Raw genomic sequence first — 15,165 nt, forward strand, 5'->3', positions numbered from 1 at the left:
TAAATCAGAAGGGACTTCCCCAATGAAATCGATAATTAATGACTACGCCCTCATAGCTGTTCATATCCCAGATGCAGGCCCCAATTTTGTTATGAATCGTAAAGCTTTAGAAACGAATCAGCACCAATAGACTACACCTGGAACAACACACATAAAATACTGGTGGAACACAGCAGGCCAGGCAGCATCTATAAGGAGAAGCACAGTCGACGTTTCAGGCCGAGACCATTCATCAGGACTGCCTGAGACTGCCTGATGAAGGTTCGCGGCCTGAAACGTTGACAGTGCTTCTCCTTATAGATGCTGCCTGGCCTGCTGTGCTCCACCAGCATTTTGTATGTGTTTGAATTTCCAGCATCTGCAGATTTCCTCGTGGAGACTACACCAGGAGTCTGTTTTTGATCTTAAAACTATCTTTATTAGAATCTACTTATAATATAGTAACTTAAGCAAGATAAACAAAAGTTAACAGTGTTATGTGTATATATGTGTGTAAATATAAATCCAAAACTATTGAGCTAGGGGGAAACAAGGCTTGGAGTCTTCAGATGGTAAATTATGAAAGTTCAGTTCAACCACGGAATAACTGATGAGAGAGATATTTGTAATCCAGGGTAAATGTCGATAGAAGGCAATTATGTCGAATTCCGCAGGTTCCATGGTGGTAAAACAAGAGAACAGTCACTGTAGATTTTATCTGTCATCCTTCCAAATCCACATACTAATTATCACCCAAAGTGACTTGTCACAAGGCATATTGTCTTCAAGTGAATTACCACACCACACCCAGGCAAGGGGTAACACATCAGTGGTCTTCACAGGATACCCCAAATCAGATCCGCTCCTATGGATCAAACGAGGTGACAACCACACATTCGATGTATGATGAATCGATAATTAACCCACACTTGTGGGCATAGGAAAATTCCAAACAGTGACCCTTGGCACCTATTTCCCTTGTATCGATCTTTCCATTTTTCCTCCTTCATCTCCGTCTGACTCTGAGTGTCTGTGTCCTCAGTTAAAACTAAACAAGCTGTGAGTGATGTAAACAAGCTGCAAGTCAGACTGATTCACCTTCCTAATCTCTCTCTCTTAAAATGACAGTCCACAGCAAACAAAACCTAGGGATTCATAACAACTGACTGGTGTGCCAGTAGTTGGGATGACTGAGTGAATCCTTTCCCACATTCTCAGCAGGTAAATGGCTCCTCTCCAGTGTGAACTCGCTGATGTCTCTGTAGTGTGGAAGAGCGAGTGAATCTCTTCCCACATTTTGAGCAGGTGAATGGCCTCTCTCCAGTGTGAGCTCGCTGATGTTCCAGCAATCTGGATGACTCAGTGAATCTCTTCCCACAGACTAAGCAGATGAACGGCTTCTCCCCAGTGTGAACTCGCTGATGTACCAGTAGGGTGGATGAGTGACTGAATCTCTTCCCACATTCTGAGCAGGGGAATGGCTTCTCTCCAGTGTGAACTCGCTGATGATTCTGCAGGTCGGATGAGCGAGTGAATCTCTTCCCACATTCTGAGCAGAGGAACGGCTTCTCCCCAGTGTGAACTCGCTGGTGTTTCAGAAGGTTGGATGACAGAGTGAACCGTTTCCCACATTCTGTGCAATTGAACGGCTTTTCACCGGTGTGAGCTCTCTCATGTCTCAGTAGGTAGGATGACTGAGTGAATCCCTTCCCACATTCTGAGCAGGTGAATGGCCTCTCCCCAGTGTGAGCTCGCTGGTGTCTCTGTAGTTGGGATGATTGAGTGAATCTCTTCCCACATTCTGAGCAGATGAACGGCTTCTCCCCAGTGTGAGCTCGCTGATGACTCTGTAGGGTGGATAACTCAGTGAATCTCTTCCCACATTCTGAGCAGGTGAATGGCCTCTCCCCAGTGTGAGCTCGCTGGTGACTCTGTAGGTGGGATGACTGAGTGAATCCCTTCCCACAGACTGAGCAGGTGAACGGCTTCTCCCCAGTGTGAATTCGCTGATGTACCAGTAGGGTGGATAACTCACTGAATCCTTTCCCACATTCTGAGCATGTGAATGGCTTCTCCCCAGTGTGAACTCGCTGATGTCTCAGTTGGCTGGATAAAGCACTGAATCCTTTCCCACATTCTGAGCAGGTGAATGGCTTCTCCCCAGTGTGAACTCGCTGATGTACCAGTAGGTTGGATAAATCACTGAATCCTTTCCCACATTCTGAGCAGGTGAATGGCTTCTCCCCAGTGTGAACTCGCTGATGTACCAGTAGGTTGGATGACCGAGTGAATCTCTTCCCACAGACTGAGCAGGTGAAGCGCCTCTCTCCAGTGTGAACTCGCTGGGGACTCCGTAGGTTGGATGACTGAGTGAATCTCTTCTCACATTCTGAACAGGTGAACGGCCTCTCCCCAGTGTGAACTCGCTGGGGACTCCGTAGGTTGGATGACTGAGTGAATCCCTTCCCACAGACTGAACAGGTGAATGGCTTCTCCCCAGTGTGAACTCGCTGGTGAGCCATAAGGTCAAATGACTGAGTGAATCCTTTCCCAGAAATTCAGCAGATCACCAGCCTCTACCAGGTGTGGTGTGAACTGACTGGTGTGTCCACAGGTCCAACTGAATCCTTTCTCACACACAGAACAGATGAATGGCCTTGCCCAGTGTGAACTTGCTGATGTACCTTCAATTGTGATAACTGAGTGAATCTATTCCCACTGTCTGAGCGGGTGAACAGCCTTTCTCCTGTGTAAGATGACTGGCTTGCTATTTGGTCAAATGATCAATTGAATCCCTCTCCACAGTCTGAGCAGGAAGGATAGTCGATTGAATCCCTTGCTCCACTTCTTAAATATCCAGACAGAGACAGCAAAACTGGCGTTTTCTGTTTGAGATCCCCGGCGACAAATTCCTTCTCGTTTTTAACCTGTGAAAAGATTTACAAAATCCATCAATGGGTTTAGGACAACATTTCAGATGAGATTACTTGAGTTGCCATGGTTTGACTTGGTATCACACTGTTACAGTGAGGTTCAACCCAAGTTGGACAGAGAAATCATCTTCTGACTGGGCAGAGTGCTGGTATCTGGAATGACCATCAATTCCCTGAAGCTCCTCCTGTCTCTATAAGAATGGGGCATTTCTGCCGTCTCCAATCTGTGACCTGGCTCAGTCTGACTCTCTCCGTTGGTATTATTCCCTGTTCCTGCTGAGCTGCATGGGTGCCTGGCCCCACAGTAACTGAAACAGTCTCACGCAAATTGTCTTTGTGGATGTGCATCTGGGAATTCTTTTATGTATTATTAACTTAAAGTGCTACAGCTTTAACACCATATAAAAAAATACCTGCTGAGATGACTGGTTGGTCCGCACAGCTGGTAAAAGGGGTTAGAGTGAATTTTTGTAATATTTCAAGTTCTTGTAGAAAAGTACAACACAGAAACAGGTCCTTTGGGCCATCTAGTCTTGTGCTGAACTATTTAAATTGCCCCTCCCACACTCCTACAATCCAGGTACCTACACGAACTTCCTAAATGTTGAAATCGAGCTCGCGTGCACCACTTGTGCTGGCTGCTCATTCCAAACCTAGATGACAATCTGTCTGCAGAAGTTTCCCCTCATGTTCCCCTCAACATTTCACCTTTCACCCTTAACCCCTGGCCACTGGTTGAAGTCCTACCCAATCTCAGTGGAGAAAGCCAGCTTGCATTTACACTATCTATGCCCCTCTACCACAATCAAATTTCACCTCAATCTTCTACATTCCAAAGAATAAAGTCCTGACCTGTTCAATCTTTCCTTATAACCCAAGTCCTCCAAACTTGACAACAGCCTTGTGAATTTTCTCTGAAATCTTTGAATCTCTTTTAAATCTTTCCTGTCAGTAGGTGACCAAAACATCACACAATACTCCAAATTAGGCCTCTTTTACAAGTCAACATAATATCCATCTATTGTCAGGATTTGTTTCACGAAAGCCAATGGGCTAAAATCTTTCTTTCCGTCACTATCTAACTGTGATACCACTTTCAGTGAATTAAGGACTTGTATTCCCAGGTCCCTTTCTTCTACAACACTCCTCCGTGCCCGACCAGTCACTGTGAAAGACCTCCCTTGGTAGGTCATACCAAAGTGCAACAGCTCACACTGGTCTGAATTAAATTCCATTTTCCATTTCTCAAACCATTTTCCCAGGGGGTCCAGATTGCACTGCAAGCCATGATAGTCTTCCTCGCTGTCCACTACACCACCAGTCTTGGTGGTCATAAATCTGCTAATCCAGTTAACCACACTATCATCCAGATTACTGATCTAGATGACAAACCACAACAGATCTAGCACTGATCCCTGTGGCAACCACTAGTCACAGGCCTCCAGTCAGAGAGGCAACCATCTGCTACCACACTCTGGCTTCTGCCAAAGACAGTGTCTCATCCAATTTACTATCTCACCTAGAATGCTGAGTGACTGAACCTTCTTGACCAACCTCCCATATGAGACTGTGTCAAGTGCCTTGCTAACGTCCATGTAGACAACATCCACTGCCTTGTCTTCAGCCACTTTCCTGATAACTTCCTCAAGAGACTCTGTAAGACTGGTTAGACATGACCTACCATGCAAAAAGCCATGCTGTCTATCCTTAATCAGTCCACATCTAGCCAAATACTTATATTTCCGGTTCCTGCACATAAGTTCCAGTAACTTCCCCACTATTCACTACTAGTCACCACTCCGTGGGTTTGGAGATTTCCCTTGAATTTCATAGAATGATAGAAATCTATAGCACATTACAGACCCTTTGGCCCACAGTGCTGTGCCGACTATGTAACTTACTCTAGAAGCTGCCGGGAGTTTCCCTAGCGCATAGTCCTCTATTTTTCTGAGCTCCATGTAACTATCTAAGAGAGTGTTAAAAGTGCCTGTTGTATCCGCCTCGACAACCGCTGCTGGCAGTGCATTCGACACATCCAACACTCTCTGTGTAAAAAAACTACCCCTGACATCCCCTCCGCATATATTTCCAAGCACCTTGAAACTATGCCCCATCCTGTTAGCCATCTTAATGCTGGGAAAAAACCTCTGTCTATCCACACACTCAATGCCCCTCATCATCTTATACACCTAAAAAAGGCTCCAAACATAAACAAGGAAATTTTACATTGCTCTGAGGATTTGTTAGAAGTAAACAAAATTATGAGGGTATAGATAGGGTAAATGCAAGCAGCTTTTTCCACTGAGGTTGGGTGGGATGACAACCAGAGGTCATGGGTAAGTGGGGAAGGTGAAAGTTTAATGGGAACATTTGGAAAAGTTCTTTGCTGAAATGGTCGTGAGAGTGCAGAATGAGATGTCAGCACTAGTGGAGAATATGAGCTCGATTTCACCATTAAGAGAAGTTTGACAGGTACCTGGATGGTAGGGGTACGGAGGGTGATGATCCCGGTGCAGGTATTTGCATTAGAGAGATTAAATGTTTTTGGCATTGACTAGATGGGCCAAATAGCCTGTTTCTGTACTGAACTTCTCCATGTTTCTGTGACAGAGAAGCTGGCCAAACTTGTTTGGAAGGGAAAAGGTAGGAGTGACAATGGAGCAGCAATGGCTGGAGTTTCTGGGAGCAATTCGAGAGCTGAGTAATCGATACATCCCAAAGACGTGGAAGCATTGGAATGGCAGCAGGGCACAACGTGGGTTAAATGAGAAACCAAAACCAACATAAAAGCAGAGGAGAGGGCAAACAAAAGAGCAAAAGACCATTAGGAAGCTTTTAGAATCCAACAGAAGACAACTAAAGGAAACTCAAATGAGTTTGGGAGTGGAATTATGAAATGGCTGTCATTAATGAGTTCTGGTTGCACCCAACAGTCCGCAGCATTTAGAGGAACGAGATATCCAGGGCCTCAATATCTCTTGAAAACCAAGATTCCCTGCACTCGTTACCATTCAACTTTTATTTTGTCAGACACATACAAACTCTACACCCTTAAAATTTCACTTCTGAAGAACTCCCACTTACCAAGTACTCCTTTGCTAAAAAACATCCTGTCCCAATTAACGCTTGTCAAATCCTTGCAAATATCATAAAAAAAATTGGCCTTTCTCCAATTTAGAATCTCAAGAGAGGTCTAGGCCTCTGCTTTTCTGTATTTACTTGGAATCTCATGATCAGTAGATACAAAGTGTTCTCATACACTAATTTCTGTCACTAGCCCTAGATCACTTCCCAATAGCTTATTGCACACTTCTACATAGGGAATTTTACATACTGATTAAGGTAGATTTGATAAGCTCTACCCCATCTAGTCCTTTTACAGCCGAGGATTCCAGTCAATAAACGGAAAGTTAAAATCATTCACTTTATCAACCTTTGTTTCTTGGCATAGTCTGCAATCTCTCCACAGATTTGTTCCTTGAAATCCATCAGACTGTTGGGCGCAAGCAAGTCCAAGTAATGACTACAATATCATAATTTCATGTCCTGAGGTCTGAATGACATCTGTTTGATGTCAAAAAAAGAACCTTGCCCTCAATGTCACTGAAACAAAGGAGCTGGCTGTAGACTACAGGAGAAATGGAGACAGGCTGACCCAGGATCTGGGGCTGAGAGGGTGAACAGCTTTAAGTTCCCTGGCACACACAACACTGAGGATCTCACCGGGTCTGTACATACTGGCTGTGTGGTGAAAAAGGCACAACAGCACCACTTTCACCGCAGGCGGTTCAGGAAGTGTGGGACGGGGCCCCAAATACTAACAACTTTCTACAGGGGCACAATTGAGAGCATCCTGACTGGCTGCATGACTGCCTGGTATGGGTGCTGTACTTCACTCAGTTGCAGGACTCTGCAGAGAGTGGTGCAGACAGCCCAGCGCATATGTAGATGTGAACTTCTCACTATTCAGGACATTGACAAAAACAGGTGTGTAAAAAGGGCCACTGTGTAAAAAGGATCATTGGGGACCAGAGTCACCCCAACCACAAACTGTTCCAGCTGCTACCATCTGGGAAACGGTAGCACAGCCTGAAAGCCCGGATCAACAGGCCCAGGGACAGCTTCTTCCACCAGGCCCTCTGATTGATTAATTCATGCTGATACAATTGTACTTTTATTTATCCTGACTGTCCTGTTGTACATACTATTTATTATAAACTATTATTAATTTCACATTGCACATTTAGACAGAGACGTAACATAAAGATTTCTGCAACTCATGTATGAAGAATGTAAGTAATAAAGTCAATTCGATTCAATTCACCCTCTCCACTATCTATTCTGTCATTCTGGCTCCAATCCTCCCTGCAACTTTAGTTTAACCACCCACCCCACAGGGGAGCACTAGCAAACCTTGCCACTAGGATATTCATCCCTTTCTACTTCTGTTCCACTAACTAACAAATCCCCTATCACCCCTTTGACTTTCCTCTGCCAGGTAATTCCCCCCAACAGTTTCTAAAGTGTCCACCTGTTGTTGTGTCGGATAGCAACAAGAGTACTCGGCGATGGCTATTTAACCTCATTCCCCTTCCTGACTCTCACCCAGTTTCCTGTGTCCTGCACCCTGGGTACAACTCACCTCTCTGCACATCATACCTATCACACCCTCTGACGCTTGGATGATGCGGAATTCATCCATTTCCAGCTCCAACTCCTTAAAGTGCAGCTGGATATACACCTTCTACGTGAGGGCGTCAGGGACACTGGAGGTCTCCCCACCTTCCCACCAATATCCCCTCTAATTTGTAATGACCAGTGTGTGCAAAAACCTTGTACTGTACAATTTTTACCCAGTGACAACAACATGTGCAAACTGAATTTTATATAGAGAGGTATTCATTTCAACAGCGAGCAAGTCACTGTCAGTAAGAACTTTAATCTCCTCTGGTTGAGTCTTGATTGAGTTCATCTGCACTCTCACACAACCTATGTAACAGGTTAATGAAGGATTTACTCGCCGCTGCTTTTGCAAACCACCTATTTGTGATTTTCTTGCTAAATGATGCTTTCAATTTCAGATTTCCAAATATCACTCCACTTCTTCCCACTTGAAAATTCTCCAGCAACTCTTGCATCACCACAACACACACAGTATTGTACATAAGTATTTCCCCTGAAGTCTCACCCAGGTGACTGAAAGTGGTGAACTCAGTGATGGTAATGCCAAGGAATACTGCCTTTAAGGGCAGTAGTCTGTCTCCCTGGAGTCTGGCACATTTGTGATGTGAAAGCTACTCGTTGGCCAGGGCAAAGGTGTTTGATATCATTATGTAGCCAGACAGAATTGGTTCTGTCTGGCTACATGTTCTCACTGGTAGAAAAATGCAGACCGAGAGGAGGTAGAACAAGCAACACACACAAAATGCTGGAGGAACTCAGCAGGCCAGGCAGTATCTATGGAAAAGAGTACTAATGCTGAATTCCTCCAGCAATTTGTGTGTGTAGCTTGGATTTCCAGCATCTGCAGATTTCCTCTTTGTGATTGGAGGTAGAACAAAGATGATTTTCTCAACTGGTGATGTAAAAGATTTTAGAGCCATAGAATAGAACACTGCAGCACAGTACAAGCCCTTCAGCCCTCCATGTTGTGCCAACCCATATAAACCTTAAAAAAAAGAACTAAACCCACACTACCCCGTAACCCTCCATTTTTCTTTCATCCATGTGCCTGTCCAAGAGGATGTTAAATACCCCTAATGTTTTAGCCTCCACCACCATCCCTGGCAAGTCATTCCAGTCACTCACAACCCTCTGTGAAAAAAAAAACTTACCCCTGATGTCTCCCCTAAACTTCCCTCCCTTAATTTTATACATATGCCCTCTGGTGTTTGCTGTTGGTGCCCTGGGAAACGGGTACTGACTATCCACCCTGTCTATGCCTCTCGTAATCTTTTAGCCCTCTATCAAGTTCTTGACCAGGCATGGTCAAACTACGGCCCACGGGCCATATGCGGCCCGTTAAGCTTTTTAATCCGGCCCGCAGAACTTGATGAAATTATATTAATAAACCTTGTTAACGTCTTTTCCCCGCAATTCTGGCGTTTTCCCAATAGATGACGCACTCTATATACATTGACCTTTGTTGAGGTGCAGCGTATTACTCCACATTTGCGCTTTACTCTTTGTTCAGCTCGACCTATTTGTGTGAACAGGTGTTCAGCGTCATGAACATCAACAAAGCCAGCCACAGATCCAAGTTAACTGACCAACCCCTCAGATCCATCCTGAGAATCGCCACAACAAAACTAAATCCAGACTTTGATGCGCTGGCTAAAAAGGGAGACCAACAACACTGTTCCCACTGAAATTAAAAATAAGTTTCTTCGTTGTGTTATGTAAAAAATGCATTTGAAAATATTTTTTTCAATAAGCCTTACATGTTACATGTCATTGCTGTTAAGTGATGGATATGAGTAGTGTGCAGGTGCACGTACGTTCTCAAAATAAAAAATGCGCTCCAGATCAAATAACGCGCTCCGCATACTGGCACGCTGGCATTGTTCTGTCTTTGTGCTGGTCGTTGTTGAGTTTTGGCACAGGGGACTATTGAATAAGAAGGAGGAGGACAAGTAGACCTGCATCTCCTACCGGTTTTGAAATAAAGACAGTCAGGAGGAGAGTGATGATGATAATATCTTGAAGGATAACAGAATTTTCAGTGCTTTAAAATAATAACTGTTACTATTTAAAAAAGCTGTATTTTATTCATTTAATTTTCAGTGTTTTAAAAGTCATTTCAATAAATAGCTAAATACCATGGGACTTCAAAGACAGATATTTTGTTGTAATGCATTTGTTCATTTTCAATTGAAATTAAAGCACATGTTTTCTACATATCCCATGATATTTTATTTTCTCTTATGAGGTGTATTACCAAAACACTCCGTCCATCTGCTCCTGGTCTGGCCCCCCTGTCAAATTTTAGAACCCTTTGTGGCCCACATGTCAAAAAGTTTGCCCACCCTTGTTCTAGACCTTTCATATTATTTCACATTTCATAAAGATTGAAACAGAATAGGCTGAAACACACTGTTCAAAAGTGCTGGCGTTCAATCCACTTGGTGCATTGACTCATTACATTTTTTGGGTGTATGTTTGTCAGAAACACATCCAACAGATTTCCCATCAGAAGTGCAGGAAAATTCTGGACCTGATTTCAAATGAACCACTGAGCACTCTGAAAAAAAGGTGCGGCAGAGGCCGATTTCTCCCTTGTGCTTTTATTTTTAGTGTGAACTATGTGACATTGATGGTGATTAATGATCATTACTTTCAGGCGACAGCCCTCCAAACATGTGACGAACCACAGTAAAACTTAGTGAACCTGCCATGGTTGGGTCTTGGGTGTCGGACCAGCAGATTTTCTGTATTATTAGATGTTCTCATATTAATACATCATACCTCACTTCCAAATCACTGTTTTTAGACATCACATTACAGAATGATGCGTTCCACATAACCTGCAAGTTTAAAAGAAGCTCAGAAAATAAGGTCAAAGTAAGTTTCAAAGGCATCTCGGAAACAGAAACGTGCAAGTTTAAAGGGAGCAGAGATACCTGACTGACCTGCATGAGGTGTTGAGCTACCTAAAATGCATTCTTGAACGTATAATGTAGATTTAAAGCATTAATTGGATTTAAATTATTTTATTAAATTAACATTATCTTGGATCTCTTAATGGTAATTCACATTTAATGTAGGATCAACCTTTCTGCATTTGGATAACTACAATCTTTGTTCTTTTCTTTCGAAAAATGCAGTCACATCATAACACTATTCAAACTTCAGACCAAAAGTCTTCTTTTTCCCCCTTCTATTTTTTCCCAGGAAAAAAATACTATAAACTTTTTGCTATTTAAAATTGGTAACATTTATCAATTCATGCTGTTGTTTAAAATTAAATTGCTTAACTCCATGAAGCAAACTTGCAAGTTCACTAGCTAATAAAGAATTGAACAAAGAGGATTGTATATTTTACGCACAAAGCAGCATAATATCAATGCTCCTACATCATAAATTGGGAGACAAATGTACACATCCCAACCTTATTAGGTATTTGTACTCAAGTTTTCCCACAGATGGTGAACTGCTAATCTTGGCTGGTTCATCAGGCACAGCATGGAGTAGATCTGAAGGGAGCTGGAGTGGTTTGTGTATTTGCAGCAGTGCTGGGAGGAAAAATCAGCATGAATGATGAATGTCTTTAATGTCCCTTCCTATAAAATGCTCGACAGATGGTTCACACTTATTTGACCTTGAGCTTTTTTTTAAAAACCATATTACACTTTAGTCAGGATTACTTAGAATTTCAACATCTCTCTTCCAGTGAAAATAATAAGTGGGAAGGGGTATAATTTAAAGATCCTATATATTCAGTTTAATCCACCCCGTTCTAATGAAATGTTTATTCAGTTATTTATGCTATTGACAAGGCTCTGAATAAAGCAAATGAGGACCAATAGGTGTGATCCATTCTTACCAGTTCAATGGCATAATTTTAAACTCACTTCTCCAAGTTTTCACATTTAGGAGCAGAATCACAAGAAGAGGTGGCAAATGACCAGGGAAAGCTTCACACAGAATCACAGAATAATTATTATAAAATTATTGTTGGCATGAAAGGAGATCATCAACCAGAACTATCCTCTCAATTCCAATCCTTTTCTCTTGCTCTGCATCACTCAAAAATTCACTCTCATTTCCTTTCCAATTCTATTTGAAAGTACTGTCTTAGTCTTCGACAGTACTGTCCTGTGGATATCCAGTAACTGTGCTCTGGAAGTCCAATCCAAAGTAGAATCTTTGCTAATCTACAATACTAGCACTGTACCTCCCCATACTTTATCCCTATTTTCTAATCACAGGAAAGACTAAGTACTAATTTAAAACAAAGGCTAAGATTTAAACTTTCATCTTATGGTGATGATCATCTAATGTTATACTGCTATATATAAATAAAAGGGGTGATAGATAAGTTTGTGGCCTAAGGTAGAAGGAGACAATTTTAGAAAATCCAGCACATCTATTTTTCAGCATAGTCCACTCCTACATTTACACACTTAGTCCAGCGGTCGTGTAACATACGAATCTTGGACCTCCAGAGAGTGTCCACAGACGGGTTTTGTTCCCTTTCTCCGAGTTCCTAATCCTTGCATTTAGATAGCTGGAGCTCAGCTCTGTCTGAGAGATCCATCGGTTCCCATTCCCTCATCAGCCGGGAGCTCCCCGGGGCCCGTGTACGGATCGTGGAGCTGAGAGAGAGGGAAGAGGGCAGGACTGTCCCGGGGTTGCTGGTCACGGTCTCCGAAATTCAGAGGAATTATCCCGAAGTCGGTGTTTAAGATAAAAACACGGAGAATCGCTCTTACCTGCAACCGACATTTTCAAGGCCTCGTGTGCTGCGCGCATGCGTGATACTCGGGGATGTCATCAGCCTGACGCTTGCGCAGTTCATCAGTGCTTCAGCGCCTGATAAGATTTATTCGCGCAGGCCCTTTTGGGTAATACCGGTGCCATTAAACAGTTCTTGAAGTACCGGTTCAATGTCCATATCTCATTTTTTTTCGGGTATATAGAAAAAGTCTGCAGCTTTTTTAACGCAGGAAGCGGCTCACATGAGCAATATACTCAATATCAACGTGTATTTAATGCCAAAGTAAAATGTGGATATAAAACACAAGAGATTCTGCAGTGGCTGGACATACAGAGACGCGCACACACACAAAATGCTGGAGGAGCTCTGCAGTTCAGGTAGCAACTAAGCAGGGGAGTCCACAGTCTAGGCATGCTGAAGAGGCTCGGTCTAAAAGTTGTTTATTTATTCCTTTCCACAATTGCTGCCTGATCTTTTGATTCCCACTCGTATTTTGCAGAAACTAACCATCTTTTTTTTCGGTCAACCAGTTTCCAAATTTTTCTGATCTTCCCTTTGTAGCCATATCCTGCTGGTCTGATTCCTCCTCCTCCTCGTAAACTCCAGACCCCATCTCTGTCTGGAGCCCCAAAGCCTGACTCAGGCTGGCAACTCTTTGGTTTCTGACTCTGCTCCATCGAAGATTTACTCGCTAGTCTGCTGTCAGACTTTAGAGGTGCGTTGTGTTACGAGACCGCAGGTTCGTTTACTGTGAGTGTCGCTTTGAGTGCCTGAGTGAGGCGGGTCTGTGACGTCACACAGGCGCTGCAGCAGAGACAGAGGGGGGAGGAGAGGAAGAGTGAGAGAGACTTCAGCTTCTCACTGCTATGCCCAAAAGATTGGGTTGATCATCGGCACGCAGTGCACAACGGATGTGTGACTGTCACTTCGTATCATCCATAAGTGTGGATTTCCCTTACCCGGAATCGGGGTGTTTTGTGGTAACCACCCGAAGACGATATTCTTGTGACTGTCACCTGGTGATATTTCTAAGTGTATTTCGGAACTAATCGACGGATAAGATCTTCGGCGACTGTTATTCCGTTCACCCAGCGTGGAATGTGTGTGGAATTCTTCGTAATTGCCTTCTCTCTACATCTTCGTGTGGATTTACAAATCTCTCCTCTCACTCACTTGTTCCGTAGATTACTGAACTTTCCCACTTTACCATCTTAAGACTTTAAGCATTGTTTCCCAAGTTTGATAGTTTGGAATACGTACAACACCGTTAATTGCTGTTTATTTCGTTCAATCTTTTAGATTTGGAGTAGATACTAATGAAGAGAGTGGTTTTAACATCGAAACCTGACTCCGTTAGTGATCTATTGCTGCTGGTACATAACAATTGCAACAACCCGGCTGTCTGAAGCACAGTCCTTTAAAATAGGTGAAAATGACACAAAACATTGAAAAGAGCGGAGAAGGAGTTTAACCAACTTCGTCCGGAGCCCTGAACAACGTCACAACCACAGTGAGCTCATCGTCTTGTTCAGCCCGGAGACAATCATGCAGGAAATTCATGCAGGTGTCTAAGATGATGAGAGGCATTGGTCGTGTGGATAGCCAGAGGCTTTTTCCCAGGGCAGAAACGGCTAACACGAGGGGGAATAGGTTTAAGCTGCTTGGAAGTAGGTACAGAGGAGATGTCAGAGCTAAGGTTTTAAAGCAAAGAGTGGTGTGTTTGTGTAGAATGCATTGCCAGCGATGGTGGCAGAAGCGAATACAATAGAGTATTTTAAGAGTCTCTTAGATAGGTACACGGAGCTTAGGAAAATAAGTGGCTATGCGGTAGGGTAATTTTAAAGCAGTTTCTAGTGTAAGTTACATGGTCGGCGCAACATTGTGGGCCAAAGCGTCTGTAATGTGTTGTAGATTTCTATGATTCTCTGAAATTCAAGAGAAATCTCCTATCCCACGGAGCGGTGACTAGTTGTAACCTGTCATCACAGGGAGAGTGAGAGGGGAACGGCAGGGGTAGATTTTAATATACTGATATGGAACAGAAACATGGGCAGGGACCAGATGGACAGAGTGGCCACTCTAGTGTACATTGTGAGTGTGTTAGAGACGATAAGAACCTGAGACACGGGATTTGATACAGAGCTGATTTATCTTTCACAGCTCCACAATATTAAACACCAGTCTAGTTTAAGTCTAACATCAGCAGAACCGACTCCTCCAATGCTCAGTGACCAGGGTTCAGTCCTGGGTGCGATGAGCAGCCGCAAGAACTGCAGAATCTGACAGTAACAGTCCCTCATGAACCCACAGCTGCCTTCAGTCACCGTGATGGTTAAACATTTAACACGGAGCTGATTTGAACTTCCTCCCTGATGTGAAGTTGCTGGTGTTGCAGCATCTGGGATAGTTGAGTAAAACTCTATGCTCACTCCGGACAGAAATGTGGCCTCTATTTATTGTGAACTCACCGGAGCATCACAAGGTGGGTTAACTGAATGAGTCTCTTCGCACACACGGAACAGGTGAACGGCCGCTTCCCAGTGCGAAGCTGTTGGTGTATCTGCGATGGCCGACTGAATCCCTTCCAAAATGAGATCCAGGGAATGATATCTCACTGCTCGGAACGTCATGGCGATGTATCCAATCAGATCACGGACATGGTCACGTGTTCGGGCTCTCCTTGTCGCGAGTGGGGCGCTGTCTTCTCCAGCATCTCCGCCTCCACATTCAAGGATCGGCGACATTCAAGCGCCGGTGAACTGACAGATACAGCGGAACTAACGAGCTGTTGTGTTTGTGAGTCCCAGCATGAAAGTC

General features: G+C 43.6%; 1 protein-coding gene across 1 annotated transcript; it reads right to left on the reverse strand.

The window, feature by feature from the left end:
- Positions 1-315: 315 nt before the first annotated feature.
- Positions 316-11,799, reverse strand: LOC132390188 (zinc finger protein 271-like). Its single transcript, XM_059962798.1, has 2 exons — positions 11,020-11,799; positions 316-2,906 (listed from the first exon to the last, which is right to left on the reverse strand). The coding sequence occupies exon 2, from the start codon at positions 2,499-2,501 to the stop codon at positions 1,194-1,196; it is 1,308 nt and encodes a 435-aa protein (XP_059818781.1). The 5' UTR covers positions 2,502-2,906; positions 11,020-11,799; the 3' UTR covers positions 316-1,193.
- Positions 11,800-15,165: the final 3,366 nt, after the last annotated feature.

Source organism: Hypanus sabinus, unplaced genomic scaffold (assembly GCF_030144855.1).
Source record: "Hypanus sabinus isolate sHypSab1 unplaced genomic scaffold, sHypSab1.hap1 scaffold_80, whole genome shotgun sequence".
Taxonomy (NCBI): domain Eukaryota; kingdom Metazoa; phylum Chordata; class Chondrichthyes; order Myliobatiformes; family Dasyatidae; genus Hypanus; species Hypanus sabinus.

What these genes read in the sequence shown, in the direction of transcription:
- LOC132390188 (XM_059962798.1), bottom strand. Translation starts at nt 2,501, where the DNA reads ATGGCTCACCAGCGAGTTCACACTGGGGAGAAGCCATTCACCTGTTCA.